This window comes from Ictidomys tridecemlineatus, chromosome X (genome assembly GCF_052094955.1).
Source record: "Ictidomys tridecemlineatus isolate mIctTri1 chromosome X, mIctTri1.hap1, whole genome shotgun sequence".
NCBI lineage: Eukaryota > Metazoa > Chordata > Mammalia > Rodentia > Sciuridae > Ictidomys > Ictidomys tridecemlineatus.
In genome coordinates, this window is record NC_135493.1 from 47,825,421 (window position 1) to 47,844,078 (window position 18,658).

At 32.2% G+C, this 18,658-nt stretch overlaps 1 protein-coding gene across 1 annotated transcript; it reads left to right on the forward strand.

Annotated features, from left to right (window-relative positions):
• Positions 1-566: 566 nt before the first annotated feature.
• Positions 567-5,370, forward strand: Tgif2lx (TGFB induced factor homeobox 2 like X-linked). The gene has a single exon (XM_078034466.1). The coding sequence runs from the start codon at positions 717-719 to the stop codon at positions 1,398-1,400; it is 684 nt and encodes a 227-aa protein (XP_077890592.1). The 5' UTR covers positions 567-716; the 3' UTR covers positions 1,401-5,370.
• The last annotated feature ends 13,288 nt before the right edge of the window (positions 5,371-18,658 follow it).

Here is an 18,658-nt window from a genome sequence, read left to right on the forward strand (position 1 = left end):
AAGGAAAAAAAAAAATGGAAAAAAAGCTCTGGGGATGTAGGTCACTTAAGATCCCCTGTGGTGGTTAAATTCAAATCAACTCAATCTGTAATGTCTGCAATTAGTTATTTCTAAAAACCTATAGTACTCCACATTTCTAACAACAAAAACAATTTCTCTTGGTTACTTAATTTCTGTTGGCTATCATGACCCAAAAGCCACAATGATGTTATTACAAAGTCACAGATTTCAAGGTCATAGAGAAGAAAAAAGTGTAGTTAAAATTATTAGTGCAAAAGTGTAGTTAAAATTATTAGTAAGATTGTCTTTGAACATGGAAAAGTAAAATCAAAATGAAAGAAAACAATGGACTTAACTAGAAAAACAGATTTCTTCAGAGAAAGGAAATTGGAGAGGGAGAGAAATACAACTCCAAAGAGCTCCCAACTCCTAGGGTGAAAACATGCGCATTGGAAACTATGGAAAAAACCGAACAGTGGCATGAGGGTGAAGCAGGAAATGGAGGGGAGGGGCAGTGCACGTAATGCGTTTAGGGGATGTGACGTCACAGAGCCTGTAGATTGTGCGGTTAGCAACTCCGTTTATCTCCCTGGGAAGCAACGGGTGAGACTTTAGAAAACTGTACATGCCTTTTTTTCTGGATCTGCCAGACCTACATTAATCCTACCTCAGCCTTTCCAGACTTTCCAGAGATTGTGAACACAGTCCTCAAGAACATGGAGGCCACCGAGGATAGCACATCGGAAATCCAAGGCCAGGTCCAAGAAACCTCAATCACATCGAAACCTAACAGTAGTACAGACAAGGTTCTAACCTCAACAGAGAACAAGAGGCAACGGAAAGGGTACCTGCCATCAGAGTCCGTGAAGATTCTCCGCGACTGGCTCTATGAGCACCGGTTTAAGGCCTATCCTTCAGAGGCGGAGAAACGAATGCTGTCAGAGCAAACTAATTTATCATTTCTTCAGATTTCAAACTGGTTCATAAATGCCCGCAGACGCGTTCTCCCGGAAATGCTTCAACAGGATGTAAACGACCCTAACCACCTTAAAGACAAGGCCCTCGATGAAGCCCAACAGCAGAGCACTGATCATTTTGTGCAGGTCAAGTCAGGGGCCAAACTTCCAGACAAGGTACAATGCTTGCCTGAGTCCCTGCTGCCAGTAGGCCAGGAGTCAGAAGAGAGGCTTACAGATCCAGAGTTTGTCCCAAGCCAGAAGCTAATCCTAAACGCCCAGCCAAAGAAAAAGGTCAAGATTTCCACTAGTGAGTCCTTTTCTTCTGAATCTGTGTGGCCAGAGGAGTACGAGGATTTCAGCAGCTTCCACTTGCTGGTAGATGCAGCTGTACAAAAGGCAGCTGAAATGGAGCTGCAGAAGAAGCAGGAGCTGGATCCATGATCGCCGCCTGCCAAAAACACGCGAACAACAACAAAAAATAACCCCAGGTAGTCTCTTGTCTACTGTGGTAGGTTCATTTATGCTCATCCCAACTAACTCAAAATGTTTTTCTTTTATAGTGACATGTTTTTTCCAGAACTTTTATGAAAGCCGTTGTTAGATATTGTAACTGAATTTTGCCAGATATTTCAGTATTTTTACATGGAAGACACTAGCCATCATGATTTACATTTCAGCAAAGTTCTCTCTTCATCTTCCTGCTGGATTTATACTCTTCAGACAATCAGACTAATAACATCTGAGATTAGACACCATGCTGAAACTTTTGAGGATATTTTGTTTTTCTAGCTACAATTTTTTCCATCCTAGTGATACGGCCAAATACTAAATCACCTCTCTTTCTCCCCTTCTCTGTAACCTTCCTTATTTATTAGCATAAATGATAGAAAAGTATCTATAAAAGATGGCTACTATACTTACTACTGGCCTCATTTTAATGTTGAATTTTTTTGTGTGTGAAACTTTCAACTCTTACATTTCTCTTCATAGAGTTTATTTTAAGGAATACTTAATCTCTGCAAGGGGATGAATGTGACAGTAAAAGTAGATGGGATTCCTAAACATTTTACAAATAATGGTAAATTTTTTTCTGGGAGTACCAGTGACAGATCTGCAGTAAAGACAATTCCAAATGCTAGTGGTTGTTGTTTAGTAAGTTGGTTTTAGAGAATAATTTTTATTAGTTTTATTTATATGCATCACTACAAAATGGTAACAAATTCACTTGAAAAAAATCAGAGCAAGGTAATTTAAAAAGAAAGAAAAATATGTTGGCAACGAAAGTATACTCAGATATTCTATTATCTTTTATTTTAAACTTTTACCTTTTTAATGCATTTTCCTATTAAAGTTTTTGAATTGGTAGGATTTGTTGTAATATAAAATGCTTCAGTCCTTTCCATATAGAAATAATCCTGTTGTCTTGTTAAGGCAGCTTTTTCTTATGTGTCAAGTGCAGGCACAGTTTCAACAAGACTTGAAAGATATTTCTACAGACGGAGTTAACTTAGCTTCTGTGATTTTAGGGAGCTAAAACCTGAGGAATCTGAGTGGAAATTGAATACTAGCCTCAATTTTTTCTCCTTCCCTGAAGTAAAATAGATTATTTTGGTCTCTATTTCTAGGCTCTGTTTTTTATATTTCTCTCTAATTAGAGACAGTTCTTAATATGAGGTGCCTTACCTTCTTTAAGCATCTTAAGAAACAATAGTCAAAGTATATTACTCTGGATATTAGTTTTCATGATACCAAGAAGAAAACAGGCCCACATTTATCACACTGCTATTCTCGAAATTGACTCAAATAGTAAGAAGTTCAAGTTTCTAAGGTGTATATGAATTCAGAGGGATTTTGCAGGAAGAATATTCATTATAACATTATTGAGGGAGGGTCCATATCCACTCAAGGAAGCTCCCATACCATTTCTTTCTTTGTCCCTGGGTTGAACCATTTTCTGCATATGAAGGGATAGGAGGTTCTTATTCAAGGACATGAAGCTTATTATGTGGGTGGTCAGTTTTTAAGATTAACCTATGCACATACTCTTGAACCCTTACCACAATGTCCTTTAAATTTTATGTCTGACAGGTCTTGGTACTCAAGTTTATCTCTGGCTCAGTTGGAAATGAACCACTTATTGCAACTTAGTGCTGGAGTCTGGAAAATGAAGTTTCTTCCTGTCAAAACTTTTCTAGCTTTTCTCTGGAGGCCAAATCCAGTTGGATTATTATAGAGTGATTATTGTTTAACCTGTTCTAAGGGTAATATGTTAGGATGAAAGTGGCATTTTTCTTTTTCAATTGTGTACTTTGTAATGGATCATGCAATACCGTTGTACTCTAGTTTCATCTGCATTGTGCAGTTAGAACATGGGGGAATTTTGCTTTCATTGTGCTGCATACATGGGGGAGAAATTATTTTTTCTTTAGCACTTAAATTGATACTTATGTAGGGAAGAACTTTTATTGTTGAAGTTTTTCATTAATATTATTCATATATAACAATGAGACACTGTATTTGCCATTCCTCAAGCTCTAACCATTCTGCAGTTTCACCTTCTCTATGACAGCACTTTTCTTTGAATAAAGCATAGTAAACTTCTAAGGAAACTACATTTTAAATCATCTCAAATGGGGTGGGTTTAAAGCTCAATGATAACTCTAGCATGCACAAGGTCCTGAGTTACGTCATCAGCACCACTAATAACATATTATTGACTTTAAAAACTGTGTGAAGCTTAATAGAGAAAAGAGTTTGTTGCTAATACCATGGTTTTATAGAATTGAAAATGTAAAGGTAGTGTGGAGAAAAAAAAATTGGTTGGATTATTTTTTTGAGAAAGGTCGATTTTTATTGATATCTTTGGAGTGAGAAAAATCTGGAGAAATTTTGGGTGAATGGAAAGTCTACCAGGTGGCCAATAAAAAGAAGATGTGATTATGAATAAAGTTTCTCTGTTCAATCATCCTCCCTTCTCTGTCTCTTTCTGATGGTGTGGAAGTGAGACTCATCAATATATACTCCACAAATGTCATATTAAAATTATTCTTAGAAAGGGATGTCACATTTAAAAAAAAAATTTCAATCTGTCCCTGCTCTCTTATTTGACCTGTTTTAGTTTTTATCAACTATTTTATTTCAGTGACCACACACCTGTGTTGTCATTCTTTTTGGAAAATAATTCTTTGTTTATTTGTTTATTGTTGAAAATTTGGCCTAGGCCTTTTGAATTTTCCAATTCAACGAGGTAAAATAAGGATAATAAAGGGCAAGGAAACAGATTTAGCCACTGATTCCCATATTGTTGCAAAGAGGTGATATCCTTTGGAGTAGGCAAAAAGTAAATTGAAGGTAGAGTATGATGGGTTTTTTTTTTCCAAATAAGAAGGCATACAACTATATTTGGTTAAGTAGTTATGAATAATCACTATGTTTTTTAGACCTTCATGATGTGGAACACACTAAAACTTGGACTTCAAAAATTATAAATTGTGTGTGCTCCCTCTTGTTCAGCGAGGAGGTCCACGGAACAGGGTAGAGGAGAGTGTGGCTGCAGAGTCACAAGACCTCTGGAGACCAAGCTGGAAGCAGGTCTGATTTTTGATGGTTACCATGTACATATACTCGGGCTGTAGCTAAACAGATTATAGGCAGCCACCAATACGATTTCTGGCCAACTGTCCTTGCAGCGACCAATCAAGGAGCTGACTGTGGAGCAAGTGCTAGGACTTCAACATGTAGTCTTATGCCTAGGGCTGTGCCTACAGGGTAAGTGGTTTGCCACACAGGTGCCCTTTACATATGCCACATATGCAGTACTCCATGCACTTATCCCCACAATAAATGACCAAGCCAATATCAATTTTAAAAGAAAAGTAAATTTCACTGGCTGAAACCATTGAGGATGAAATCCATGTGGTCAACATGATCTTTCACAGTGTACTTTGGCCTATTGTATAGCCTGTAAGTCCAATCAAGAGTGTCCCGTAATACTTTAAATGCAAATTGGAGATGGAATAATTATGTTTTAGAATAGCTCCCTTAGTTGAACCTATTTTGAACCCATTTTCAGTTTCAACAATGTTTTACTTTTGTTCTTACTAGCTCAATGATACTGATAATACTTGGAACTTTTAATTTTATATTAATTTGTATTTATTTTATAGTACAAAAAATAATAACAGCAAGTGACCAGTGTTTTTCTACTAGATATTCTATATGTTGCAACCTGCAGTCTCTTGTCATACCCATGTGTAATAGATAATTGTTCTTTATAAGATGATCATTCATTTAATAGAACAGGGAGGTCTTAGATATTAAAACCCTGAGTAGAGATTAGTGAATGTCTTGTTTTATATATGAAATTTTTTTTTTACTGTTACTATTATTTTGAAAATGCTAAAATTTTTTCCTTGTCATACTAAAGATAATCTTAACTATATCTTACATGTGTTTTTTCTTAGCTTTCTAGAATATAATGTAAGAGCAAGTTAAATAAAATATTGCAATTGGTAATAATTTTTATAAAAGACATAAAAGTGCTTATATGATCATTTGTTAACTCTGCAGCATGATATAAACTTTCATTGTGAAATAAAGATATCCTCAGGTTTTTTTTTGAGTGTTCACTAATCATTGAGTTTTGTGCAATACGCTTATGAGATTGTTGAAGAAAATAAAAATCTAAAATTGAAAGTAACACAAAATATTTTACTAAATTGGGAAAGTTTACACAAGTCTGAAGTAAACAGTTGATAAATATTTTAGATGAACTTATGAGTTCTATATCCTACTCTGTCAATCAAATATTAAGTAGAATCTGTTAATCTCAGGAACAGTAATGTATGCGTGTGTGTGTGTGTGTGTGTGTGTGTGTGTGTGTGTGTTTGTGTGTGTATTAGAAAGAATCCAAGAATCCAACAAGAGGACAAAATTTACTTCCAAGTCAACACAGTGTGTTAGCTTCTCTGGAAAAAAAAAAGCTCAGTTGATTCAGTGCACAGTAGAATTTTACTTATAATGGATGTTTCATAAGAAAAGTTTGACCTCTAATAAGCAAAATGATTACAAAGATTCCAACCAAATATATCTGGATTTTGAAGGACCAAGAGTCTCTATAAGCAGCTATTGTGAACCTATATGCATCTCAGAACATTGTTATTTGTACTGATAAATATTACATAATTTTGAAAGTACCTAAAAGAAAAGGATCAAGATTTTATTTAATGACCAAATGACTGGATACAAAAAAATAAGAAAATTTAGTTTTTAAATATATTAAATGTAAATTGTGCATGCATTAAATCAACTCTTGCATATCATAATTTAAGGAAAATGTATACCTTTCCAGGACAATTCCTATCAGATTTAATTACCTATTTGTAAATATGTGCCCCTGGTAAATCTTGCCTTATACTTCAAACATAACTATCATTGTACTTAAGAGTCAAACATGTTTCATTCATTGACATTCCAACATCAAAAGAAGAGAAGTTAAATTCATTATGAGGGTAATGAAATAGATGGTCTATAAATCTCAGTTGTTTTGAATTAACAAAGTTAATGTTGTTTCTCCCTATTGTCCATCACAGACAAGACTGCCTCAATCATTTTTAGCTATTTGGAATGGTATCATAAAATGATATTTCTGCCATAAAATGAAAACCTCATTTATAGTAACAACAACAAAACTTCATTGTTAGAGTTAACTCTTGTGAATATTTAGCCTCTGTATTTAAATGCAAAACATGTGCAGCATTGAATGTATTACCTGTCACAACAGTTCTTCAGACTGGATAAATTATATCCCTCAGTTGGGTAGTACAAAGGTAATTCTGTTGCCATATGTTGTGTGAAAGAGCTACTGCTGTGACAGGGTACATTATGGATGATCTCTGTCTGTGTGATGCCTATTTTCTTCTCGTACAGAAATTCCATCACTACAAATACAAAATTTATGCTATCTCAAGAGAAAGCATTGCAAGACCTAGAAATTCCAATGTATGTGTAAGTTCCATTCCAGTTTAGAGCAGAATAATTTTGCAATCATTAGAGTCTGATTTTATAAATATGCAGTGATCATTATATCCAGTCTATGCAGGGATTTATAGTGGAAGAATGTTTATTTTCTTTTTAAACACCTCAAGTCTCAAGATGTTTTTAAGAGTAGATCAGACAACATATCTATTGTCAATCACACTTTCCCCCTTGTATTTTAAAATGGTCTGGTAAAAGTATTCCATTTTATTCTGCTGTGGCTCATTTATGGGGAATGAAGAAAAAATAATCACTAAAAAACAATTTTATTGTCATCAGGCCATAAAAATATGGGAATGGGTTTATGAATAAAAAGGCCACTGAGGCATACCACAGAAGTCCTTCTAGTGCCTATTGCTACAATAGGTTACATAAGTAAATATCATAAGATAATCTTCTGTATGTTCTGGAGAAAGCTAATATCACAAACATTTATCATACAGAGAAGTAGTGAGCCAAGAACATTTCTAAATACATTCAAATGAGTAAAAAAAACTGCTTTCAAATGGCAATGTTAATTTATGAAATTCAGTCTCTAAACCCTTGCAAAAAGTACTATATTATGGACATATTTGCTGTTTTGTCAATTCTAGCAGTCAAATGTTTCACAGAGTCATCAGAGAAAGGTTTGACCTGAACTTTTTAAATAAGAAAAAATGAATACAGTTAAATTAATAAACTTTGATCTGGGATCAGAAGCACAACCCTGTTATCTCAGTGATTTAGTAGTCTGAAGTAGAAAGACTGCAAATTAGAGGCCAGTCTCTACAACTTAGCAAGACCCTATTATAAGATACAAAATTTAAAAATGGCTGTGGATGTAGCTTAATGGTAGAGTGCCCCTGGTTTCAACACTTAGTACCATAAATAAATAAGTAAATAACTTTAGAATGTCTTAAAATTATGTACATTATGCATGTCTTAATGTCTTCAAATTATGTACATTCTTCATTATAAATAACCAAAAGCATATTAAAAATCATCATCATATACTGGTGTACTTATGTTCTTGGTGTTTTTTGAAACATAGCTGGTAGCTAAGCTAAACTACCAGAATTTAATGAAAGTTATTTTTACTTGTATATCGGACTTCCACATTGTATCTCTGATCCAAAGATGGAAATAAATAAATGCATGCATGCATACAAAGAACATAGGGAATTATTCTATTGTTATTCCAACATTTTGATAAATAGCTTCTTCATTAGTTTATGTCCATAATGGGATGTTGAAATTAAACTGAATCTAAAATATCGATCATTGAAACATCTAGATATGCATGGGTTTCTCCAATCAGAAATCATTTTAATGTATATCTAGCTGAAGAATATAATTAACTCAATTAACACAGCATGTATAAATTATATAATTACATCAAAATTCTAAAATGTGTAACCTGACAATGACAAGCACTATATTATTGACACAACCCACAATCCTGTTAGTTGCCTTATTAGAAAGAATGTAGTAAAAAAAACATTTTTCCAAGAAATGATTTTGTATCCATAAAATATGTTGAAAATATTTACATGTTCTGATTCTTGTAAGTACACTCAAAAGTTCAAAAGAAAGTTTCAATCTTTTTAAATGAATACTGTCACTATTGGCTTTATCTCTGACTTCCAGTCTTAGTCATAACATGAGGAAAATAACTCTCTATTATGGGCAGGATTGTGTGTCCCTAAAAATCATGTTATAATCTTAACTGCTGGTATCATAGAATGTGATCATATTTGGAGGATTGTTAATAATGTAATTAATTTAAAATAGGGTCATTGAGGCCATCTCTTAACCAAAATGACCGGGGTTTGGTTTTTTTTAAAGAGAATAAAACACAGACCCACAAGGAAAGAGAGAGAGAGAGAGAGAGAGAGAGAGAGAGAGAGAGAGAGAGAGAGAGAGAGGGAGAGAGAGAGAGAATGAATGAGAATGGGAACACCACACAGGGAGAAGATGACCATCTAAATGCCAGGGAAGACAGGCTTTAGATGAAATCAGCCCTTCTGACATTATGCCTTCTGACATTGTGGTCTGAGAATCTAGGCTTCAGAACTATGAGACATTATATATTTGTTATTTAAACCATGTAGCCTGTGACAATTTCTTATCAGAACCCTAGCATATTAATTTATTTTGTAGCCCCAAAACCTTGGAAATACATAGATAAGATTATCTTCTACATTATGCTATTAAACAAATTTATGATGGAACAGAAACAACCATATAAATTCATTAAAATGCAAAGTATCTACTAAAAAGAATCTTGAGTATAATGCAGTTGTGAGTACTAATATGCATTTATTTGTTTATAACGTAGTTTGCCAAAAGGTACAGAGTAGATCAGATACAGCAGCATATGAAATAAATGGTAGGAAATCAGGTCTCCTGGTTTAATATCATGTACATGAAATTCAAAGGCACTTGAAATTATGGATAACAGGAATTTTTTAAATAATTTATAACCATAATAATAATCACATATTGTTTTATTTAATCATTATAAAAAGGAAGTATAATCAGTAGAATTGAGTAAATGGCCTGCTTTATAGTTATGTTTTAAGCTGTATTTTAAAAGTTGGATTTTTTTTTAACCTCAGAATCATACAAATTAAATTGATCACTTTGAGTTAATCAGAAAAACCTAATCTCTGAGCCCAATATGAAATTTAGGCAGCTGGGTGTGGCAATCACATCAAGGCACTAAAAAATTAGTTATTTCTCTGGGTGGGTGAACTTCTTTGCCTAGGAAGAAAATACATACCTCAATATTTGTTCTTTTCACAGTGCCCCCATAAAAAGATCATATAATTTTGCTCTAGTTTAGTGCATAGTTAAACCTTGAACAATATTTTTTATATTATACTTCCAAGCAAATTAAATTTATTAATATCCTCGACAATGGGAAGAATACTGGAGAATGTTAATGTAAGTACCAAACAGTATGGTTTAAAATAAAATAATAATTTGCTCTGATTACTAGAAAAAGTTTGCCATTTATTTCAATGAAGGAAGCCTAGTTAAGTGCTTGATTTCATGGAATCCAATTATATTAAATTGATGGCTTCTCACAGGTTAGGTGAAAAACTTACAGTGTTTGGTTTTTCAAGGGTGAACAAGGGTTATTAACTAAGGTAGGCCAAGTCAAACTTTGCAATGGGAAGGTGGCACATAATATGTTTGGTCCTCTTACAGTGCATTATGTATTATTCTTCCAGAACTTCCCTAACAAAATGCCAAATAATGGGTGGCTCAAACTATGAAAATTTATTTTATCACAGTCTGGAGGTGGGAATTCCAACATCAAGGTGTCATTATGGTGGTTTTCATTTTTGTTTTCTTTATTTTTCCTGAGGCAGTTCTCCTTGGCTTGTAGGTACTTGCCTCATTGAAGTTTTTCCATGGGCCTTTCGTTTTCTTGCTTATACATGATGTCTCTGTTCTTATAAGGACATTAGTTATATTGGACTTTGGTCCCAACATGTTGACTTCATTTAACCTTAATTACTACTTTAAAGGGACCATTTCCAAATATAGTCATATTGCAAGTTGAGATTTTAAGACATGGATCTTGCAGGTCATGTTAATGGTTATATAACACTCAGAATAGCTTTATCACAGTCATTAAAAATAAAATAAAAGTTTTGTATATGAACAAAACATATGACAACTAAATAGAATCAATTGTTGTCCTACTCCCCTTCTATGAAAAGTTGTTTTATGTTTATTAAAAATGGGTAAGGAAATGGAAAAAATTAAGTACTTAGGTAGTAACTACTAGATTGATGAATTACATAAGTTCAGAAAACATAGAAAATCTCTTTCCCTCTAAATGTTAAATTTACCTGTCTTCCATTTAAATCCTTTTTTGATATATGAACAAATGATACGTAGGAATCATTTATTATAAATATACAGAACCTATTGAATATGTACTTTTTCTATTGCATTATTTTTGTTAGAATAGAATAATCTAATGTCATCAAATTCTGGAAAATATATAATAAAAAGTTCTGGACAACTTAAACCTCTGTGAAATCTGATAAAATTGATACAGCAGCTACAAGGCACATTATGTGTTTGTGCTTCCATTTAATTTTATTTCTGTAATCCCACTGAATTTTTCGTGGTTCTCCAGGCAATTAAGAGCAGTAGGAGGTATATATTGCTGTACCATGTTTATGGCAAACATGATAGTGGGGTGGCAGAACGTATCACAGAGATATGAAAGGTAATGAATCTATAAAAGGAGAGATAGGATTGGGGATACAGCTCAGTTGGTAGAGTGCTTGCCTCACATGCACAAAGTCCTGGGTTCAATCCCCAGCACCACAACAACAAAAAAGAGAGAAACTAATAAGTATAACTAATATTTTATATAGTGGGGAAATCTCATAGGGTAATAAGAACATATGTAAGTATTCTCTGACATTTATTTGTTTACACTGATAATGCAGCTTTTACAAAAATATGTTCTGTGCATATGACAACAAACAGTGAGCTGTGAGACACAGTGACAATGGGAAAAAGATATTTACTATTGTGCAGAACATAGTGCCTAAGGAATGTTGATGAGATTGTAGGTAGCCCAAACAGTCCTTTTAAGTAAAAAATAGATTGTGATAACAACCAGGTGACTTAACACACCATCAATACAGTTTTTTTCTTCCCCCTTTCATGGTATAAATGATTAGATATATGTACTTTGCAAGTATAGAAATGAACCTTCTCTTGCTGTCACCTAAGACTGCCTCATATTAAATTCCTTCTAAATAAATATTTGATGATTTACAATTTGATTGATTTTCTCTTTCTTTGATCTAAGTTTGTCCTCCACTTATGAAGAACCATTCATGATTATAGTAGAGAATTTTTCTAATGCATACATATGCAAATAGACATTCTATGTATTGAGGAAAAATGTGTTTTCAAGCCTTCTTTATTTAGATCTGCCTTTTTGAATATGACTCATATGACTCACTAATCTTATGTGCCTAATAGAGCACTTGTAATGTGGCTAGTCTGAATTAAAATGAATTTAAATGAATCAAAATAGTCTGAATTTAAAAGTGCAAAATATACAGTGGGAATCAAAGGTTTAGTCTGAAAAAAAGTATAGTATCACATTAATATTATTCATGGTGTTTATATGTTTTGACTATAATGAGCTAAAAAATTATTAAAAAACAAAATTGACCAGTTGCATATTTCTATTACTGGATTGCCTTCTCTTTTATTTTTATATGTGTCTTTTATTTTTTATCCCCATACCAAAGACTTTTGATTATTCTGGTGGCACAAAGTCTATAAATCAGGTGAGGTAAATCCTCCAATTGTGTTTTCATTTCTAAAAATCATTTTGTTTATTTTAGTTGCTATATATTTTCATAAAAATTTTCAAGGAATATTACCAATTTCTTAAAGCCTTCTGTGATTTTTGATTGTGATCATGTATCATGCTAAATCTACATATCAATTTGTGGAAAATTCCTATATTAACAATAGTGAGACTTTCAATCAAGGAATATAGTACTCTATTTATTTAAGTACTGTTAAATTTCTTTCAGAAAATTTTTGATATATTCCATATAGAAGGTGTTTACAACTCTTATTTATTCTAAAGTATTTGTTTTCACACCACTGTAAATAACAATTAGAAAGTGAGATTAAAATATAATCCAATAGGGGCTGGGGATGTGGCTCAAGCGGTAGCGCGCTTGCCTGGCATGCGTGCGGCCCGGGTTCGATCCTCAGCACCACATACCAACAGAGATGTTGTGTCCGCCGAGAACTAGAAAATAAATATTAAAAAATTCTCTCTCTCTCTCTCTCTCTCTCTCTCTCTCTCTCTCTCTCTCTCTCACTCTCTCTTAAAAAAATATAATCCAATAGTTTGCTGCTAGAATGTTTGGAAATAATTTATTTTTTTATTATATCCTGAAGCCTTGGGGAATTCCTTTCATCGTTCTAAAACTCATTCTATAGATTCTTTGAAATTTTTAATGTATACAATCAGCTAGAAATAGAGACAGAGTCATTTATTTTATTTCAAGACTTACATTCTTTCTTTCTTTTCATTGCCTTAATGCAATGTATAGTACCTTCAGAACAATGTTGGAAAAAATAGGTGTAAGCCAGAATCCTTGTCTTCAGACCAATTTCAGAAAGAAAAATTTCATTTTCCCATTATGATTTCAGCTATAGGTTTTTTCATAGGTGGCCTTCATCAGATTGAACAAATTCACCATCTTTTCTAGTGACATAAGAGTTTTTATAATCACATAAAAATTGTATTAAAATGTATTTGAACATTTTCAAATGTATTTTTTCTTTTTCTTTTTTCTTTCTCTCTTTTTTGTACCAGAGATTGAACCCAGGGGGAACTTATTCACTGAATCATATCCTCAGATTTTATATATTATTTTTAATTTTTGAGACAGGGCTGTGAGCTCAGTGGTAGAGAGCTTACTGAGTAAGTGTGAGGCACTGGGTTCAATACTCAGCACCACATAAATATCATAATATGTTTATTACTGGAGTTTGGAATTAGGGCTCCACTGGCCTGAAAATAAGTCGAATGGTGATATGCAATATTTTATTATTGTTTGAAAAATGTTTGAGTAATATCAGTCATTGTTTTTGAATGTTTGAAAAAATCACCAGTGAAATCATCTTTGCCAATAATTTTGGTTTTGTTCTATTAATTATTTCAATTCTTAAGAAAAATACACAGCTATTCAGATTTTAGGGTTCTTCTATTGCTAATATTAGTAGGTTACAATTTTCAAGAACTATATCTGTTTAACATTAGTTGTAAACTTTTTAGCATTATTTTTTCATAGTAATCTCATCTATTCTTATAATATATAATGATAATCCTCTTTAATTTATGATATAGATGACCAGTATTCTCTTTTTCCCTTGACTATTCTTTTTGAGATATTTGCAGTTCATTTTCATAAAATGAACATGGCTTTGCTAAATTTGTCTAGCACTTGATATTTATGTTATTAACTTTTCTGCTTTTCATTTTAATTTTCCTATTAGTTTTGGGTTCAGTTTGCTTGTCTTTTTCACATTTTTAATGTATAATCTTGGGACAATATTTGTAAAACTTTTTTAATGTAACTATTTAAAACTATATATTTTTGTGTAAGTACACTTTATGCTTCCCTAAAATATTAATGTTATATTTTCAACAACATCCAATATAAATTTTTAAAACTTTTCCTTGTGATTTTATCTTTAATCTGTAAATTATTTCAGAGTGTCATTCAACTTCTAGATATGTAGTTAACTTACTGTTATTGATTTCTTATTAAATTCCATGGTGGTCACTAAAAATACTTTGTATGATTTTGTTTTTAGATTAATACTTATTTTATGGTCTAATATATGTTCTATTTGGTTGAGTGTAAAATGCATACTGAAAAGAAGTTGTGTTCTCCAATTGTTAAATATAGTGTTCTATACAAATTAATTAGATCAGGATGGTTGATATTGTTATTTGAAGCTCCTACATCTTTATTTATTTATTATATGTAATTCTATAATGTTCTGAGGGAAGAGTTTCCAAATACTCAGTAATTGTGAAATTATTTTCTCCTTTAATTTTCTTCATTTTTGCTTCACATATTTTAAATTTCTGTTATTAAATGTACACACACATACACAGGTACATGCACATGAATTGCCGCTTAGGAATGTAAAAGTTACCTTCTAATTCTTACAATACTTCATGTTTGATGTCTACTTTATCCTGAATAGCTTAAAGTAATACTGATTTATTATCTTATCTGACAGTTCAGAGTGCCAAAATATGACATAGTCAGGTACAGGTGCCATATACCTGTATTCTGTCCACCTTGTGAGACTGAAGTGCGATAGTCACTATAGTGAGATTACCCCAACCTAATAAAAGAACATTCTGATGATAGCAAGACTTGACTGATTCTCTGCTCAGTATGTCACAAGGCTGGAACCAAGATGTCAACTGCCCTCTTTTCAAGAGTATTCAAGGCTGAATGGATTTCAGTTGTTAGTAGAACTCAATTTAATTTGACTATAGAACTATATCTCCATTCCTTGAAGTTTATTGACAAGGCATAACTCTCATCTTTTGAATTCAAACAATATTCCTTTGCTCATGACCTTCTTTCATCCTCAAAGCCAGCAATAGCCAGGAGTTCTTCTAATCTTTGAATCTCTCTGAACTCTTTATTTTTTTCTTTTTCTTTTCTTTCTGTTTCAGCACTGGGGCTGGGGCAAACTACCATTGAGCTACATCCCCAGTCCTTTTCTTTTTTCTTTTTCTTTTTAAGACAAGGTCTCACTGAGTTCCCAAGACTGGCATAAAATTTGTGATGCTCTTGAGGCTTTACTTTTTAGTTCTCAGCTGTTTTATTATGGTGCTTCTAGGTATAGTATCCTTTGATTTTTTTTTTTATATTTTTTCCAACGTTGTGACGATTTCACATCTGTAAATATATACCTTCACAAAATTTAAGGGATATTTTGGGAATTAATTCTCCTTCTCCTGTTTTCCCTTCCTTCTTTCAGTATTTTTCTCTTCTACTTTTGGCACTCCTTGTACACATGAATTGGTTCTGTTTATATTTTCCCATAGGTAACTGAGGATCTGTCTGTTTACTTTTAGTATCTTCATAATCTGTTTTACCAATGGGTAATCTATTTTCTCTCAAAAATTTTATTGATTATTTTCTCTTTCATTTAGATTCTATTTGTGATACTTTAGTATTGATCTTATTGTATTTATTTTATTTATTTATTTTTTTAGTTCTCAAATTCCCTTTAAGTTCATTTTAGGGTAGAAACTACTCATCTATTTTGGACAACATTTATCTTTCACTTTACTTCAAATGTATTATTTTTAACCACAAAACATAGTTTAAAATAGATTATGCTTACTGATAGGTCCAAAATCTGAGGCATTTTAAGATTGGTATCCGTTTACTGTCATTTTACTTGAAAATTGGTTGCATTTTTCCTTGTTCATTTTTCCTAGTTCTTTGTCAAATAGTTTTGGGTTGTTTTCCAGACTTTGTGAATGATAATTTGTGTAAATTTTGGGTCTTATAATATTTCTGTTGAGAATATTGATTTGTGTTTGTTTGTTTAAGCAAGTAATGAAAGCAGTTTGTAACTTTGATTAAATGGGTGCTTTTCCAATCTCAGGTCAGTTCTCTAAGCTTTCGCTCTATTTTTTGTTGGGAAGCTTAAAAGCTGTATGGGATTATAGAGATAATTAAAGAATCCAGTTCTCAGTTCTCTGGCATTTCACCCTATATTCTCTTGTTACTAGGGGCTTCCAAGTTATTCTGCAAAACAAACAATTGTTTAAAAATTGAAGTTCTAGCTATATGCACCATTGCTTCAATGCACAGCTCCATGACTTTACCTCAGAGTAGAGTCATGAGAGAAAAGAGACCAAACACACAAATAAGCAAAAGAAAACAAATATTTCACCCCTGTGTGAGTTGATTATTCAAATTTTTACTCTTATTCACAACTTTCTTCCTTGCTTGCTTGCTTGCTTTTTCTGCATTTTTCAGTGTTTAGAATTTGCTATTTGTAATTAGTCCAGAGTCTACAATTGTAAACAGCAAGAAAGATATGCTACAGTGGATTTATACTGCTACAACTGAATTAGAAATTCCACATACATTTTTATAAATAAAATTTTTTTATCTTTCTTCATTTCAATCACTTTATATAAAGCCCAAAACAGAAGAAGTTTCTGTTGAAGATTATATTGTGCATGTATTATTGAAAAAAATATATATATATTTCTTTGATAAGTTAGCCTTTTATCTGTATTTTATTTGCTTCCTATTTTTTTAAAACAATTAATATTGCTAAAGTGGTAGAACTAGTCATTTATTCAGTGAACACATAATTCTTGCTGTGTTCCCAGCAACTAACCAAATTCCTTTTCTTCAGAGTTTTCTTTCAAACTGCTTTCCTTTCAAGAGGATAAAGTCTATGGGCTTATACATTCTTTTGATTAAGAAAATACCAAGAAAGAGGTGGGTCGTGATTAAAATACAGGGATAAATGTTTACAATTTTCCTTCATTAAAATTATAGTGGAAATAAGACATTTTATTAATTCTATCTGTCCTCCTAAAATAAGACCTTCTCCCAAATGATTTTCCCTAAAGAAATAAGAAGTTGCAATAATATTTCAGCATATTTCTTGGTGTTTCAGATCATTCGCTATGTCAGAGTTGGTCCAGATGGATAGAAGCAGATGTACGTATATAGTTATTTTACATAGAAACTGTCAGATATTTCTAGTTTTGTAAACAGACAATATACAAACTATACTTGATACTGTTCAAGTATCATTTTTTCATTTTTGAGAAAATGCTGTCAATATATGAATATGGATTTATAAACTTTATTTATAAATTCATTTAAATTTTATACATTTATTCTTACATAAATAGAAATTAATTATAATACATAAATTGCCATAGTAAAAACTCTAATATTTTTTCCATACCCCAATGTGTCTTTTTATGTATTCCATAGTTTTCAGATATCTGAATTTAAAAATAACTATGTAAATAAGTAATGTGTCCTGTGAAAAGAGAAACTTCCATTAATGAAAAATCTAGGTAAAACATATGCTTGTTAATCACACACACACACACACACACACACACACACACACACACACATATGAAGAGAGAGAGAGAGAGATAATTACTAATTCTATTTAACCTTAATATTAGCTGCCTAGCTCCTTGTTCTTCTTAAAGTCTTTTACACCTTCATATATTTTATAGAATATCCAATTTTAAATAAGCAAAAATTGTGCTTAGTTTCACTTCTGTCCTGTTATTATTTTACTGATGGTATTCAATATGAAAAAAATAAATTATTATAGATTTAGCAATAGGAGATAAGGGCATAAGTTAAACATGCTGAATATAGGCATAATAAAAGAACATTTTGTGGGCTGAGGTTGTGGCTTAGTGGTGGAGCACTTGCCTAGCATGTGTGAGGCAGTGCGTTTGATACTCAGCACCACATAAAAAAACAAAATAAATAAAATAAAGGTATTGTGTCCATCTACAACTAAAAAAAAGGAAAGAAAAAAGAGCATATTGTTATATTTCTCTAAACTTAAAATTCTTTCATATTGGTCTAATATCTCATGAGATCTTATTGACTACATTCCATATTTTCATATTTCTGAGTAAAACTTTATTACGTGTATAGAGGTTGTTTTTCAAATTAGGATGTTGTTTTATTATTTTAAAATGAAAAAATAAAAAGTGCATACTTAAATAGTCAAATGCAACAATAGCACATACTCTTCTAGAAATGCCTACATGAAAAGTTAATATGAAGTTAGAGTGTTGGTTTGTTGGAACTTTGAGCCACATAAATTAGATAGAAGTCTGACCCAGAAGTGACATGTCTACATAGGCATCTCTTAGTATGACATTTCACTCACATTAATGAATTAAGCATTTTGACATATCTACAAAGTACATTCAAATTTCCCCTGCCTTAACAAGGCATAAATATTTGAAGAATATTTTATGAGGGGATAGTTAAAAAAAAGCTTATGTTATAAGCTAAAAAAAAAATTACCAGGTACTAGTAAAAGTCTCTCTGTTTCTCCTCAAAATTATG

What these genes read in the sequence shown, in the direction of transcription:
- Tgif2lx (XM_078034466.1), top strand. Translation starts at nt 717, where the DNA reads ATGGAGGCCACCGAGGATAGCACATCGGAAATCCAAGGCCAGGTCCAA.